This window comes from Talpa europaea (genome assembly GCF_964194135.1).
Source record: "Talpa europaea genome assembly, chromosome: 4".
NCBI classification, from domain to species: domain Eukaryota; kingdom Metazoa; phylum Chordata; class Mammalia; order Eulipotyphla; family Talpidae; genus Talpa; species Talpa europaea.
The window spans coordinates 49,449,766-49,465,492 of NC_140070.1; the positions used below are offsets into that span (position 1 = coordinate 49,449,766).

The 15,727-nt window shown below is 41.8% G+C and overlaps 1 protein-coding gene across 3 annotated transcripts in view; it reads left to right on the forward strand.

Moving 5' to 3' along the window:
* Positions 1 to 15,301, forward strand: part of ARMC8 (armadillo repeat containing 8) — a gene marked incomplete at both ends in the record, with an annotated part of 104,064 nt that extends 88,763 nt beyond the window's left edge. For all 3 annotated transcript variants that reach the window (XM_084232849.1, XM_084232851.1, XM_084232850.1), the window contains 5 exons: positions 99 to 194; positions 4,958 to 5,053; positions 8,282 to 8,354; positions 9,707 to 9,800; positions 15,268 to 15,301. In XM_084232849.1, coding sequence (XP_084088975.1) covers positions 99 to 194; positions 4,958 to 5,053; positions 8,282 to 8,354; positions 9,707 to 9,800; positions 15,268 to 15,301 — 393 coding nt within the window. The remainder of the gene's footprint in view (positions 1 to 98; positions 195 to 4,957; positions 5,054 to 8,281; positions 8,355 to 9,706; positions 9,801 to 15,267) is intronic.
* Between the last annotated feature and the right edge of the window lie 426 nt (positions 15,302 to 15,727).

The following is a 15,727-nucleotide window of genomic DNA, read 5'->3' on the forward strand; positions in this document are numbered from 1 at the left end:
GTATTGTATTGTTTAACTATTAGAAGCCTTCTATTCTTTTCTATGGTCATTTTCTTTGTTCCCCAGACGATAATTGTGGATTTCCCATTGTTTTGCAGCATATAGATAAAATAATGAGTACTCATGGAAAGCAAATTATGCAAGCCGTCACCCTTATTCTGGAAGGGGAGCATAACATTGAGGTCAAAGAGCAGGTATGTGTTCCCTTTTTTTGAGGAATATCTTCAGTGTGGGAGTACCAAGAAAGATCCTAGTCTCCTGCAATACTCAAATCTGTGAAAGACAGGATGTTGAGATGGGAGGTGCTGTAGAGACAAGAAAGGTCTGAGGAAAAAGAGCTTCTATCACCCTTCAAGTCTCTTCAAGAATTCTTCCTCCTGCAATAGAAGAAAACATCACCAGAGTTGTAGTTTCACCCTCTGTGTCATGCACTGTACACACTGTCCCTGTCTCTAAAATGTAGCCACCTTCGATCATCCTAGAGTTGATCTTTCTCTGGGATTGACTACTTCTAGCCCACTCTCCCACCATGCTCTGCACTCAAATTCCTGCAACTCTGATAAGATAATTCCTTACGCTGGGCACGTTTTTCATTTCTTTACTCTGTGCATCTCTGTCCTTTATTCCTAGTCTATTTCCCTACTTTATTTTGAGTTTCATTTGGGCAAGTTTATAAAAAATACAGAGGCTATATATTCATCAGGGGACAGTTTGGGAATTATTTATCTGTTTCCAGGGATTTACTATAGAATCTTTTTTTTTTAAGAGAGTGTGTGTGTGTGTGTGTGTGTGTATTGGCATAGAAGATCTGGGGTGTAGGCCAGAGGTCGGGGGGGGGGTTGTTGAGAGGATTTACTGGAGACACAATGGGGAGCAGAACAGGCAGATTTACTGAAATACACTGCTAAGGGGAGCAGCGGGACCTGTTGTCTCTTTTATGAAAAGGTGTTTAGCTACAAATTCAGTTTCTTTTATAAAAGTAGGACTATTCAGGTTATTCATTTCCCCTTGAGTGAGCTTTGGTATCCTTTAAGGAATTTGTCCAGTTCATCTATGTTTTTAACTTTATTAATATAAAAATTTTCATAATCTCTTATCTGTTTAAAGTCTGTGGTAATCTTTGTAGTGTCTCCTCTTTTAGTCCTTATATTCGTAATTCCTTTTTCCTAATCAGTCTGACTAGAGGTTTATCTATTTTCTTAATATTCTCAAAGAAGCAGCTTTTGGTTTCATTGGTTCTTTCTTCCCTATTATTTTCTGATCACTATTTCAACACAGTACAAGATTGATGTTTTTAAGTTTTTCAGATTATACATTCTACTGTAGCAATTGACTATACTGTTCTGGACTGAAAACAGCTACAGACAATATATAAACAAGTAGATGTGACTGTCTTTCCATAAAACTGTTTACCAAAACAGGCAACAGATCAGATTTGGCCCACAAGGTCATCATTTGCCAATTCCTAATCTAGATCATTGATTTCCAGTTGAGAGAAAGAAACTTTTGACTTAGCTACATATGTTAAATTGGCATGGTCCAATTGCTCTCTTTAGGATTTGGTTCCCCATCTCCATAGGAACATTTATAGTTGGGTTGGGATGTCAAAGCTGACCTATAGCTCAATCTGCCATGCTATACAAACCTGAGAAGGCATGGAGGTATTCTAACATTCTGTGAAGGGGAATCACTTGTCTGTCTTGTTGAGCTAATCTGTTCTAAGGAATGTTTCCTGAAACACCCCCATTCCCGAGCCCCCTTATATTCTGTCTTAGTAGGTAAAAATGGGGGTAATTCTTCCCTAGAAGAATTTTAAGGTGCTTGCCATTTCCTCTTCCCAGGAAAACCTGTGTCACAAAACCTCTTAAATTCCTTAGGGTTAAAGTAATTTCCATTATTTCCTTTCAAGCTAATTTATTGAAGTAGGTCTTTCTGGTAAGGAATGGGGGTAGGGGAGAGCAGAGAGCAAAAGAGAAAACGCTTATATTTTCTCCTGTCCTGCTTTCCAACCAGGCTATACATTTTATTCTCCTTGCTTGGCCTTAGTCCCTGCAATTTGATTGAAGCCTGAAAGAATAAGAAGAATAGGAAGAAAAATTAGATAATTTTAATGTTTACTTAGTGCCTGGGAGAGCCCAGTTGGTGAGGACCAGATCACTACCACTGATGAATTATCACCTTGCTGACTTGCTCTTCAAAGGTGGGGACATTGTACAACTTGGTCTTCTGAGTCTATTTCTGTAATTCCTTGGGAAAAGAGCAGAACAAGAAGGAATAAGGCATTTCCACATGTAATTTTCATTTTGCCTATATTAGTGAGTCTGATGGTGTCAGATTTGAAAAATTTGTTAAGACATAAGTGGGAAGGGGGATTGGCACTCATTGTATCCAATGATCTTATCAGCCTCACCCTATCAGATGGGGCTGGAATATAGGTGGAGCAACTATCAATTATATCAACCTACTGTCATCTTGAACTTGAATGCCTTAAAAACAGTTGACTATCAATTCCTTCTCAAACTAATTGCTCCTGTTAGTTCTACTTATTACTGTTATGTATGTGTCATCATAGGATCTTTCCAGTAGGAGATTAATCAATAAGAATAAAGATTTGGGGGCCTCCCCGGTGGCACAGTGGTTGAGCGCTGGGTTGCGAGGCTGCCCACAGCCTCTGCAGCACCGGTTTAATCCCCGGCCGCCAGGCGAGGGTCCCACATGACACGCAGACCTCTCCTGCCGCCCGCTGCTCCCCTCAGCAGTGTACTTCATCAGTCTGCCTGTTGTGCTCTCGCTCTGGCTCTGGTGAATTCTCTCACTCTCCTGCACTTTTGACTGTACCCAGTGCTTGTATAAATAAATAAATAAATCTTAAAAAAAAAAAATAGATCTATAATTAGTTTTCTTAGGCATAATAGTATGGCACATAGGAAAACATCATTTTTCTTAGATAATATAAATACTATAATACTTAGAGGTAAAGTATCACATTTGCAATTGTCTTTGAAATGGTTCAGGAAAAAAAGAAGAAAAACACTTCACATACATATGTGTACACACAAACCCATATTCTTTAGAACAAATATGGTACAATGTTTTTGAATGTTGAAACAAGATAATGGATATATAATGGGTAAATTTTTTTATAATTTAATAATTTTTAACAAGAGAAAGAGGGGACCTCCCTGGTGACACAAGGGGTTAAGCCTCAGCACTATGAAGATCTCTGCGGCCATTGCAGCATGAGTTCGATCCCCAGCCAGGACACTAACCCACATGGCCCAACAGACCTCTCCTCTCTCACCCACTGCTCCTCTCAGCAGTGTATTTCAGTCAGTCTGCCTGTTCTGCTCCCCACTCTGTCTCTGGTGAATCCTCTCTCTCAAACACACACACGCCCTCCCCACACCTCTGGCCAACACCCAAGCTCTTGTATGCATAAAATAAATAAAATAAATCTTAAAAAAAAAAAACAAAAACGAGAAAGAAAGTGCTCCAAACCTGTTTCCCCCCTTGCTATCCCCTCAACCCTGAGAAATTTAAATTTAAGAGTGTTGTGCCTGCTAGGACTTCTGACAGGCTTTCTGCATACAAGATCACTTTGAAATCTTATCTTCCCCAGATCAGCTCTCTCCAATTTCTGGGCATATCAAGGTCTCCTTGTCATTTAAGTGCCCTGGAATAAATAGTTCTCCAGTGACTGGTGACATCTTGAATTACAAATTGCATTTTCCATGCCTCTTTTATCCCAGAGCCAACCTTTTTGGTTCCAGACTCACTCTCACTATCTAGTTGCCAGTGTATTAATCTAGGAGAATTAAGACTGCACACCTTTAAGATATCTGAGCATTTGAGCCATAATAAGATTACAGCCTCTTCAGTTAGCTATAGCTTGCAGGCTTAATTAGCTTAAGTCTAGGTTCCAAGTTGGAGAAAATTTTTAAATTTATATCCCATCCCCACCTCTCATCACTTTCTTTGAGTGATTCCTGATTGTGCTCCAAGACTCAGTGTTACTTCCCAAGAAGCCTTTCCTGATCTTTGCACTAATCTTATGCTTTCCAGTTGTACTTTTACCACAGTTACACTTCAGTGAAATGTTATTGTGTGACAGCTTCAAAGTTTGGGTGTGTGTTTTATTTCTGTTTCACCCGATGCCCTGTGGGTACATGCATGTTATAGGTGCTCACTAAATGTTTGGCGATTTGCTCAGACTGGCACTAACTCAGTATCCCTACCCCTGTCCTTTCACCTTTACCTTAATCCTTCCCACCTGCTGGTCTGACTGTAAGAATGTAACCAAGCAGCCTCTTTCTCCAGTACCAATGTGACTGCCTTTGATATACCATGACATAGTCTCTCTCCACCTTCCACATTAGGCCATTGTAGACCAAGCTTCTTTACACGTTTTGCTTCCCTTTCTGTTCCCCTAATTGGATTCCAAAAAGGCAAGAGATCCTAACTGCAGTGACTAGTGTAGCTGGTGGACAGGATTCAGGCCTTTACCCCAAGCATGAGCTTGGGGGCAAGTAGCATTCAGAGGGTGAAGGATGAGAGTTGCAACACCTGTGGAGCTTCCACCAGAGAGACTACATTTGAAGGAAGCTGTGGGTGATTATAAGAGCCTCTCTCAGAAATGAAATTTTCAAGAAAATAATAAATTATATTTTCCCTTTGATTTATGTAATAGCCTGAACTGTAAGTCACGACTACCTTTATTCAGTATGGCTTATACCCAGAATGAAACAAATGTTTGGTTTCTCTTTTGTGTGAGATGAATTGTTTTTTAGGTATGGTTACTTTGTTGGTAATGACACCAGGAGGTGAGAAATCAAGGCATTCATAATGGAGTCTGTGAGAATCAGTGCATTTCAGGTGGGAAATTACCCAAGTTCTTGAGAGAGATTGCGTCTGGGGACTTGAGAGCCTTGCTAATCACTGGCCCTTTGTTCTCTTCTAGACATTATGCATCCTAGCCAACATAGCAGATGGGACAACAGCGAAAGAACTTATTATGACCAATGATGACATCCTGCAGAAAATCAAGTATTACATGGTAGGCCTTTGTTCCTTTTCACTGCTCTACACTAGCTATACTTTAGAAAGCAGGAACTGTAACATTGTTAAAACAAATGGTGTAGAGATTTTGAAAAGAGGAATATACTCTTCTCTGTAACAACACATCAAGGACCTCTTTGAAGGAAAAGGAGCAACGCCAAGTCTTTAAGCTTGTGCCATTTGGCAATATTACCACCCACAACCCCACTCCTTACCCTTGCCATCCCTTGATTGCTTCCCTCTTAATCAATGAAGACTTGAGCTCTTGGCTTTCTCTCAGCACCTTCCAATCCTTGTCTTCCCTTTCAAGGCTTCAATTCCAGGTTGATGACCCCTATAGCCCTTCAGCATCTCTGGTACCTGTTCTTTGACCTCTTTGCTTTCAAACACAATCCACCTACTGTCCTGCAGTTTCTTGTCATTAGTAGAAACTGCCCTTTGCCAAAATCTGGATATCAAACATCCCACCTTTTTATTCTGTTGGTATCTCTTAGCAAAAGCTTAACCATGGATAAACCTGTTTCTCTTTGCTTGCTTGTCAGAGTTAACAACTGCAGAGAAAAATATAGGACCAGACTGTCTGGTTTCATGTTATATTCACAAAACCCAGGCAGGTGCTAAGCACTACCTGATATCCTTCAGTGATTCGCCACACTTATTGCTTTCTCTTCATTCTTTAAACCTCACCTTTTCTCTCACCATCACTCTTAGTAATGACCTCACCTTTTGTTTTATTAAGAGACTAGAGCTCATTATCTTTCAGTGATACCATGAACAAAATCATTTACACCCCTCCTTTTTATGATGCCTTATAAAGTCCTGTCTTTGACCTTATTCATCTCTATCCCCAACTCATCTTGTTCCCCTCCTTTCATTCACTATATTGACCTCTTTCCATTTCTTGAAAAGGTCATGCTCTTTTCTACCTCAGGACCTTCACACATGATGACTTCCCTGTCTGTAACACTTTTCTCCCTGCACCCCACACCTTTATGGCATGCCCTCTCACCTTTAAAATATCAGTTCAACTGATATTTCCTCATGGACTATTTGTGTGGGTTGTTCTTTTTACTGCATTCTGTACTCATCAGAGCACTTAGATCAGTTGTACTGTTATATATTTGTTTGTGTGCCTACTAATTGTCCCTTCTCCAGAGAAGAAGAAGCAAGGACTGTCACAGTGGTATATCCCTCACCTTGTGCAGAGCCTGACCCTTAGTATATGCTCAGTAAATATTTGTTGAATGAAAACCTTACTGTTTGAACCCCCCCCCAGGAACTCCTTTATCCTTCCAATGCCAGATCCACATCATATCTCTAATCTTTCAAGGTTCTCCTGATTTCCTGTACCCATTGAGGTACACCTATTCTCTGCTACTATTCAAAGCTGAACTTCTTAAAGGCATCTTCTTCACATGCTATCTCCTTCCTCACCTCTAAATTCACTTTAACCCACTTCGTCTGACCTCTATTTGGATCTCTTAGCTTAAACTGTTCTGGCTAAAGTCACCAGTGATCTTGATGACAAATCCAAAGGATAATTTTCTCTCCTTATCTTACCTTACCTGTAGCAGACTTCAACACAACTGACCATTTCCTCAACCTAGAGACATTCTTTTACCTTGGCTTCTATGACACATACTTCCTTGCTTAGTGCTGTACCCTTTTCTCTCTCTCTTACATGCTTTCCTGAGATTGGTGCTTCCCAAACTGTTGTACAGTGGAATCTTCCTGAGAGCTTTCAAAGACTTGTCACTGTCCCCTTCCTTCTGAGATTCTAATTTAATAGAATCTGGGGGATAACCTGGACATCAGGATTGTGTAAAGTTCCCCAAATGGTCTTATGTACAGTCAGAGTTAAGAATCATTGGCTTAGGGGAATCTCATCCACTCCATGACTTTTACTGTCTCTATACTGATGACTTCCAAATTATATACCTCCAACCTAGACCTCTCTTCTGAATTCCAGACTCATGTCCTTCTGCCTATTCAACATGTATATCTCCGTGTGACTGTCAGAATCCTCTTGAATTTGATATTTTAAATGAATTTTTAATTATCTCCTCTAAACCTAAAGTTCTCCTCTCCTGGTCTTTCCCCTTCTCCTTATAGTGGCTCTACTCTCTGGCTCATTGCTCAAACCTAGGACTCAGTATTTCTCTAGTTCTTTTACATCATTCATTCAACTTATCGGAATGTCCCATTAGCCCTTCCTCCAAATCTGATCTTGCACCTGTTTACTTCTTTCTCTAACACTTCTTCCCACAGCCCAATCCCAACAGCCCGATCTGCCTGATTAACTATAAATAGGCTTCTAAGCACATCTGCACTGACACTCCAATCCCTTCAGCCCAGGTAAACTTCCAAAAATGTAGAATAGATCTTTTCCCTCCACTTCATGAATCCTTCAAAGGTTTCCTGGCTTTTTGGTGAGAGTACCGACTCAGAATGAAATCCAGAATCCTTAATCTAGTCTACAGAGGCCAAAAATTGAGCCTCTGTAGCTAATGTTACTCCTCTTAGCTAATGTTACTCCAGTTTTCCTTCCCATTATGAGTAAGTATATACCTCATATCTTTTCAGCAGCTTTTCCTTCCTCTCGAACCCCTGACTCCTTATTCTTTGCTATCACCTTCCTATTCTTTAAGTCTCTGAGTAAGTGTGCCTTCCTTCAAAGAGATCTTTTCTATGTACTCTATCAAAAATAGATTCCCACCCCTCCACCTTGAGTTTTCTATGTCACAGAGAGCAGTTTGCTTTTTCAAAAAAACATGTATTGAATGACGAATGAATTTATACATAGTAAATGCTTGTCAGATGCTGTTTAATTTATTCAATAAATAAATAAATAAATTCATTTATTCAATAAATATAGAAAAACATAGCCTAAGTTAAAAGCATAAAATTACAGTATGCCAGTGTTTCTGTGTGCATGAGTTGAATGATATAAATTGCAAACTGCACCTATGACACTATGGCTAGTCAGAGGGTTTCTAAAATTTGAATGTCTTTCACTGCTCAGATTACCACATTCCCCATCACTCCCTGTTGCCTTTAGCCCAACGCTTTTGTCCATTAGCACTAACTTTGTGGTCCCTTGAAACATTTGAATTTGAGAGCTCTGCTTCAAACTTTTAGGCTATTAAAATTGCCTATGTTCTGTCACATAAATGACTTCAAATGAGGTTATCTCCATTTGTGTTTTTTCCTTTCCTGTATCAAATAGGGTCATTCACATGTCAAACTGCAGCTTGCCGCTATGTTTTGTATATCAAACCTCATATGGAATGAAGAGGAAGGTAAGAGATTGGTGAGATTTGTTCTGAAGAAATTTACAAGGCCCCTGATAGGAAAGGCAGCAATATGCCCCTAAGATCCTGGAGAGAGGTACTGGTCATTGGAGCCCAAGCACCCAATAGGGTCACCCTGGTATGAAAATCATGGGACTAGCCTGTGTCAGCTTGACAGTTAACATTGGGCCTCGCTTAGAGTCAGCACTGCACCAGATTACTAGGGATGGGAATAAAGGAGACCATAAAGAAGTGATAGACCTTACATTTGAAAGAACTGAGGAGGAAGATGGTGAGATGCACTTGAAGGACATGAGAGTTGAGAGTGGGTAGGAGCATAGGCCTTCCATTGTGTGTAGAGGAAACACATATGTGGCCTACAGACAGATTAAGCTCCATGTTGCTGGAGAAGAAGGTGCATCAGTGAGAAATGATACGGTACAAATGATGAAGCAGCCGGTCTCTGTAGGTCAGAGGTTCTCCACTTGACCGCATATTAGAATTACCTAGGAATTTTTGCAACAGCTCAGTTAAATCAGAATCACTGGGGGTGGGCTTCTTGCATACATGTTTTTAAAACTCCCCCAGGTGATCCCAGTATACAGCCAAAGTAGCAAACAGAGGCATGAGAGCAGTAGGTCTTCGTCCTGGGTTGCATATGAATCACCTGGAGAACTTTTTTAGACTTAGTATTTTTGGGGGGTGCTACCCCTAGTGATTCCGGTTTACTTGGTCTAGAGGAAGTGAGCGCATACGTTCATCACTGTAGGCTCTTCAACATCACTCTGCTCAGCAGCTTTATCTAAAACAAAGTAGAAGGAAGAGAACCAGATTCAGTTATAGGTCTAGAGACTGAGTACCATCAGGCACCAGGGAAACAAAGCTGTGCTCATGTAGGGCCTCGTCTAATTGGAAGACAGAACAGAGCAGTATGAAGTCAGAACTGTCCTGAGCTAACCCAGAGGAAGCAGAAATTGTTGAGAAGTCAGAAGGAAAAGAGAAGAGAAGGGAAAAACAAGACCTGTTTGGAGTAGGAGGAGGCTGGCTTGTTATGTCTAGAAAGCAGAGATGAAATTAGTACCTAATAGCAAAGGGTCTGTGCAAAGGTGAAGAACTTGACCTGGAGAAATTAAACAGTCAACCCATGGTAGACTGCAGGCAGGACGGTTGAGAAGCAGAGAGAACAGTCAAGAATGCTGTCAGAGAATGGAAGCCTTCAAGGACCCAACTACAGTGAAGGTTGGGATGGAGGGGTGGGGAGTGAGAGTACTGTAAGGCTCCAAATTATTTATTGTACATACATCAAAGAGAGGAGCCTCCAGGGTCACATTTCCAGTAACCTGTGGGCTTTAATCTCTTAGGTTCACAAGAACGCCAAGATAAGTTACGAGACATGGGCATCGTAGATATTCTACACAAACTGAGTCAGTCACCAGATTCAAACCTTTGTGACAAGTGAGTATCAAAGTGAAAGGACGTTGCTTTGGTGTTCATTAAATTATTTTATGAAAGACTTTGGATTGCTTAGTAATTCACATGACCAAACAAAAACTTTTATTTTTTAACTTTTAATTTTTTATTGAAGTAACATTGATTCACAGTATTACATAGATCTTAGGTATACAGCATTATAAATCAATACCTACATATACATTATGTTAGCCACCCAGAAATCTCATTTGCATTTTTCACCACACAATCCACCCCTTTTACCCCACTTATGCATCTCCCTTCCCCATCCTTTCTGGTAACCACTATTTTATTCTTATGGTCTAAGAACTTGTTTCTGTTTTGTTTGTTCTTTAGTTTTGTTTCTTTATTTTCTGCATATGATTACAATCATCTGGTGTTTGTCTTTCTCTGTCTGTTTTCTTTCATGTAGCCTAATATCCTCTCCGGCCTTCTGTGTTGTTGAAAATGGCAGGGTTCCACCTTTTTATAGCTGAATATAATTATAAACTCTTTCAGATTTTTAGATTCTCTTTTTAATTTTCTTTGAGCCATCTTTGTGACTTTTGAGTAAGAGATAAAGTAATAATTAACAAATTATTAAAGATTCTCCTCTTACTCTGAATTAACTTGAGCCTGGGCCATCTTAGGGATCTATAAAGAAGCACCCTAGGGGCCTCCCCTGGTGGTGCAGGCAGTTGATCGCAGCGCTGTGAAGCTGTCTGCAGCCTCTGCAGCGCTGGTTCGATCCCGGCCGGCCGGCGAGGGTCCCACATAGCAAAGCAGACCTCTCCTGTCGTGCCTGCTGCTCCCCTCAGCAGTGTATTTCTTCAGTCTGCCTGTTCTGGTCCCCGCTCTGTCACTGGTGAATCCTTACCCTCCCGCGCATCTGGCCTATACCCCGGCTCTTGTATAAATAAAAAAATTAAAAAAAAAAAGGCACCACAGGCTACTCCATTACATTCCTTTAATGATTAGACTAGAGGTCCTCCCTGGTGGCACAGGCAGTTGAGCACCGCACTGTGAAGCTGTCCACAACCTCTTCAGCGCGGGTTCGATCCCAGCCCACCAGCGAGAATACCCCATGGCGCAGTAGACCTCTCCTGTCTCGCCCACTGCTCCCCTCAGCAGTGTATTTCATCAGTCTGCCTGTTCTGTTCCCTGCTCTGTCTCCGGTGAATCCTCTCACCCTCCCGCGAATCTGGCCTGTACCCAGGTTCTTGTATAAATAGGAAAATCTTTAAAAAAAAAAATGATTAGACTAGAAATGCATGTTGCCTTTTGGAAAGCAAAAGTGAAGGCAAAAAATAAAAACATACATTAGCTGAAAACCTCATTGAGGGGTCTCCCTGTTGGCGCAAGGGGTTAAGTGTCAGCACTGTGAAGCTATCTCCAGCTACTGCAGCACGAGTGACCCACATGGTGCATCAGACCTCTCCTGTGTCACCTGCTGCTTAATCCATCTGTTCTGCTCCCCACTTTGTCTCTGGTGAATCCTGTCACACACATACACACGCACGCACGCACGCACTCGCGCGCTTTCCTCTGGCCTACATGCCCAGCTGTTGTATGCATAAATAAATAAATCTTTAAAAAAGTTAAAATAAGAGCCTCCCTGGTGGCGCAGCAGTTGAGTGCTGGGTTACGAAGCTGCCTGCAGCCTCTGCGGCGCCGGTTCGATCCCCGGCTGGTCCCCGGCCACTGGAGGAGGGTCCCGCATGGCGCGCAGACCTCTCCTGCCACCCGCTGCTCCCCTTAGCAGTGTACTTCTGTCCTTTTGCCTGCTCTGCTCCCCGCTCTGGTTCTGGTGAATTCTCTCACCCTCCCACACTTCTGACTGTACCCAGTGCTTGTATAAATAAATAAATCTTTAAAAAAAAAAAAAGAGTTAAAATAAAATAAAAACCTCATTGAGCACCTGGCCTGGCAGTGACCACTAAGGAGTCCCTAGCCTCAAAAGAGACATAAAAAGTTTTTCCTAGCAGTGTCTACTCCTTTTAACAGAGCTTTCACTTGCCAGCTCACTTTTGTACATAACAGTAACAACAGCAAGAAACCACTCTCTCATTTCCCAACTCTTGAGTATGGCTCAGAAGCCTCTCAGGGTTTGGCTCTGCCTTTCTAGCCCCCCTCCCCCATCCAGCAGCCCCCATGCCCACCCTATATACTGCAGCCATAGCTGTACCATTAAAGAATCACACCTCCATGCATTCATACATTCTGTTCCATCTGATTTCTCATCCTCAGTTCCCTTTCCTCAAAATTCCCATTCATTCAACAGATTTTTTTTAAATACCTGTCTCTACCAGCCACTGTCCTTGCTCTCCTGCAACTTATATTCTAGTAGAGATTATAATGAGCCAATGAATGTGTAATACAAAGCAAGTAATGAAAGGCATTGTGAAGAAAAATAAGTAAGGTGAGGGAATGGAGAGTAAGAAAGTTTCTTTTCTTTTAGGTTAGTCAGCAAAGTTCTCTGAGGACGTGGCATTTGATCAAAGACCTGGATGAAATAAATGTCTGCCAGGTAGATGTTTAGAGGAAGAGTATTCCAGGCAGATGGGACAGTGAGTTCAAGGCCCTGAAGCAGGAGGAGCTTGCATGTTCAAGAAACAACAGGAAGACCAGTGGGGCTGGAGAAAAAAAAGCAAAGGAGAGTGGAAATGATAAGACTTATACCCAGAGCAGGTGAAGGCCTTGTGGGCCATAGTAAGGACTTTGAGTTTTACTCAGAGTTTGATGGGAAGTCATTGGAAAGTTTTGAGCAGAAGAGATAATTTATGATTTGAATTTTTAAAAGATCACCTTGTTCACTGCATAGAGAATTGTCTAGTAGAGCAACAATGGAAGCAGGAGACCAGCTATACAGCTTCTTACTGCAATGCTGTAGTAAGAGATAAGGGTGGTAGCAGTAGAAGTATTGAGTAGTTGGATTCACAGCTTAATCTAAAGGACAGGATTTGTTCATGGATTTGACATACAGTGTTAGGAAAGGGAAATGCCTAGATTTATAACCTAAGCAACTTGCCATTTGCCAAATGATAATGAATACAAAAAAAAGTGGGTTAGGATAAGGAGAATCAAGAGTTCTTGTTTGGGTATATCAACTGGTGGATGCTTATTAGATATGCAAGACATTCAGGAGAGTGGTACAGAGGATATAAATTTGAATGATAAAGCCACCGAGCTCCATAAAATTGCCTAGGGAGAATAAAAACAGAGAAGAGAGGAGTGCTAAGAACCAAACTCCAGGGCCCCCTAACATTTAGGGGAAGACAAAACAATATAGCAAAGGAGCCAAAGGAACAACCAGTGAGACAGGCAGAGACCCAGACACACTAGGGTCCTGAAAGTAAGGGAAGAGAATGCCTGGGCAGTGGCCAGCCATCATTCAGAAGTTAGATCAGGTTTTCACCTCCAAAATGTCTTCGTGATTTAATCTCTGTGTTACCCCCCAGACTTTGCCAGGACCCATAGCCCCCATAGAAGATACCACGTTGTGTTATGGTTGTCTGCTTCTCTGTTTTCTCCACACGGAAGAAGCACTTGGTAATTGCGTCTTGAGTAAATGGCTTTGCCAGACTCATGCATGCAAAGCAGGTGGGGCCTTTCCTTCTGGAAGCTTACCATCCCCAAATAACTGCCTCCCAAAACAGCTACTCAGATGAGTGTCACATCAAAGGCAGGTCAAGGCCATCCTGGTGCTGAATGCTGGATTTGAGCTGCACCTTGAGGACTGGAGTCTCTGCCTCCACCTCACAGCAGTGGTAATGGCTGCCAGCTTAAATGCCAGCCTGTTTCTTCTGACTTGAGAGCCAAATTGTTCCCTGGGTTTTTCTCAGTTCAGAAATGAAACGAGTTCTGCATCAATCCTCTCTGGCATGAGCTGAAATACTATGAGAGACCAGTATGAAGTAAGATGGCTTTGAACCCTGCCCTACATTGCTTAGACCACTGTGGTGCTGTTTCTTTAAATTTGTACAGCACATAAATTTTCAGCAGCTCTTCATTTAAACCCTATAAAAGAACCAAAGTCTAAGCTACCCCACCCACCTCTGTCTAAGGAAAGTTAATCTCGCCTCCAAGACCATCCACCTGAAAGACTCCTTAGATAATAATGTCAGGCAGATAATAAGGAGGTCTGAGGTCCTCAATAATCAGATATAACCAGCCCCTGAGAAGGACCCCAAAGGAACATGCATTGGCAGTGTAAAGAGTAATTCAGAATTTTAAGTCTCGTGTTGACAGTCCCACCTTGCACAGTAAAGTCTGTTACCTAAGGAAGACCTCTCTCAGGTTCCTTCTGTCTTTAAAGTCTTTGTGATTCTTTGACTTTCAAACACTTACAGATCCAGAGCCATATTACTTAAGCAGCCGTTTCCACTTCAGAAGACCTCCAGCTTTTGGATTGTCTTTAAGGAGTAACCTGGGGCAGCTTTCAGAAAATAACTTTGTAGGACCCACCTTGCTCATAACTTGGAGCCAGAGGTGTGTGGAGCCAATCTGTATAGATTGTTTGCAACTATCATTTTTACAGTCTTAGATAATTGCAAGAATATTCCTTTGTGCATCGCTTTTTAAATCTGTAGATTATGTCCATTCACTATAGAAGCGGCATTGGAGACCAGCTTATTGCACACCCAGTCTCCTTGGTATATTTGTATCAACTAATAGCAACTAAGAATAGCCTTTTCTTTTCATAAGTTAGAAGCAGACACCATTGCTGAAACCATGACTGCAGTGTCTTAGAAACTTAGCTCGTGATGGGAATTGTAAAAGAGGCCTCTTCAGTCTGTGTTCAAAGGAAAGTACTTTGCACAGATGAGGACAGGGTAAATCACTGCTTGTGTTATATCTCTTCCTTTCCAACTAGTTACCTTCTTTCCCAATCACTGTAACACCCCACATCCCCATTAATCAGTGTCATTAGGCATGATGAAAAGTTGATGAAAGTGGAACCCTTCTTCCCAAGTTTTGAGGCATTTGAACCATGAGATGCCGTCATCCCATGAACTCATGGCTCCTGCCAGGAACCTTCTAATTAGTACCTAAACTCCTCTTCCTGATCAGTTTTCCTCTTAGCTTCCCAGAACCCTGAGTGCCCGCCCCTGTGTCCTGGAGCACTAGGTAAAATCTGATTGGCCATAGGAGAGAGTAAAGAATTGCAGATCTATCACAACTACATGCCAGTGGCAAAGGGAAATTACAGCAGTAAGTGGGCTGCAGTAGGTGTGAGGGCCAGAGCAGGCTTTTGTAAGAGAAACTCAGGCAGGGGGAGGGTGGAGCCAGCATGGGTTTAAAATATCTGCTGACCACAGATCTCTGCCCCTTAAGGTAGGTGCTGGGCTAAGCTCACCCCATATTAGAGATCTGCCTTTTCAGATTTAGACTTCCCCAACTACCATCTTTGAGCCACAGGTTTTGCCTTAAATACTCTTCTGAGATATGGCTGACAAGAACTTTGTGATTTCAGGGCAAAGACGGCACTGCAGCAGTACCTGGCATGATGGGAACGCCCTGGCACCTGTGAGCACCCACATCCTTGTTTAAGGAAGTACAGGAACTAGCCTCAATTGATTCCTTCTATTTGCACAAGTCACCTTGGACTGCAGGGAGCTGTTTTGCAAAAGCAATTTGGTAGGCTTAGATCTCAAATTCATCTTGAGAACATTTTTTGAGGTAGTAATTTCCTCAGAGGACTATTGTGTTTTGTTGGTTTTTTGTTTGTTTTTTGGTTTTTTTTGGTTGTTGTTTTTTTTTTTTTTCTGAGCTACCTGGACTCTTTATTAGAACAATCAATCATTTTCCTTTGGACCTACAATTTTTTGCCTATGCTGCAGCCACTTTGTGAGCGAGAATGAATGTGTCCATGCACACATGGGTCTGTGTGTGTGTGTGTGTATGTGTGTCCATGGGTCAGAATGAATGGGTGT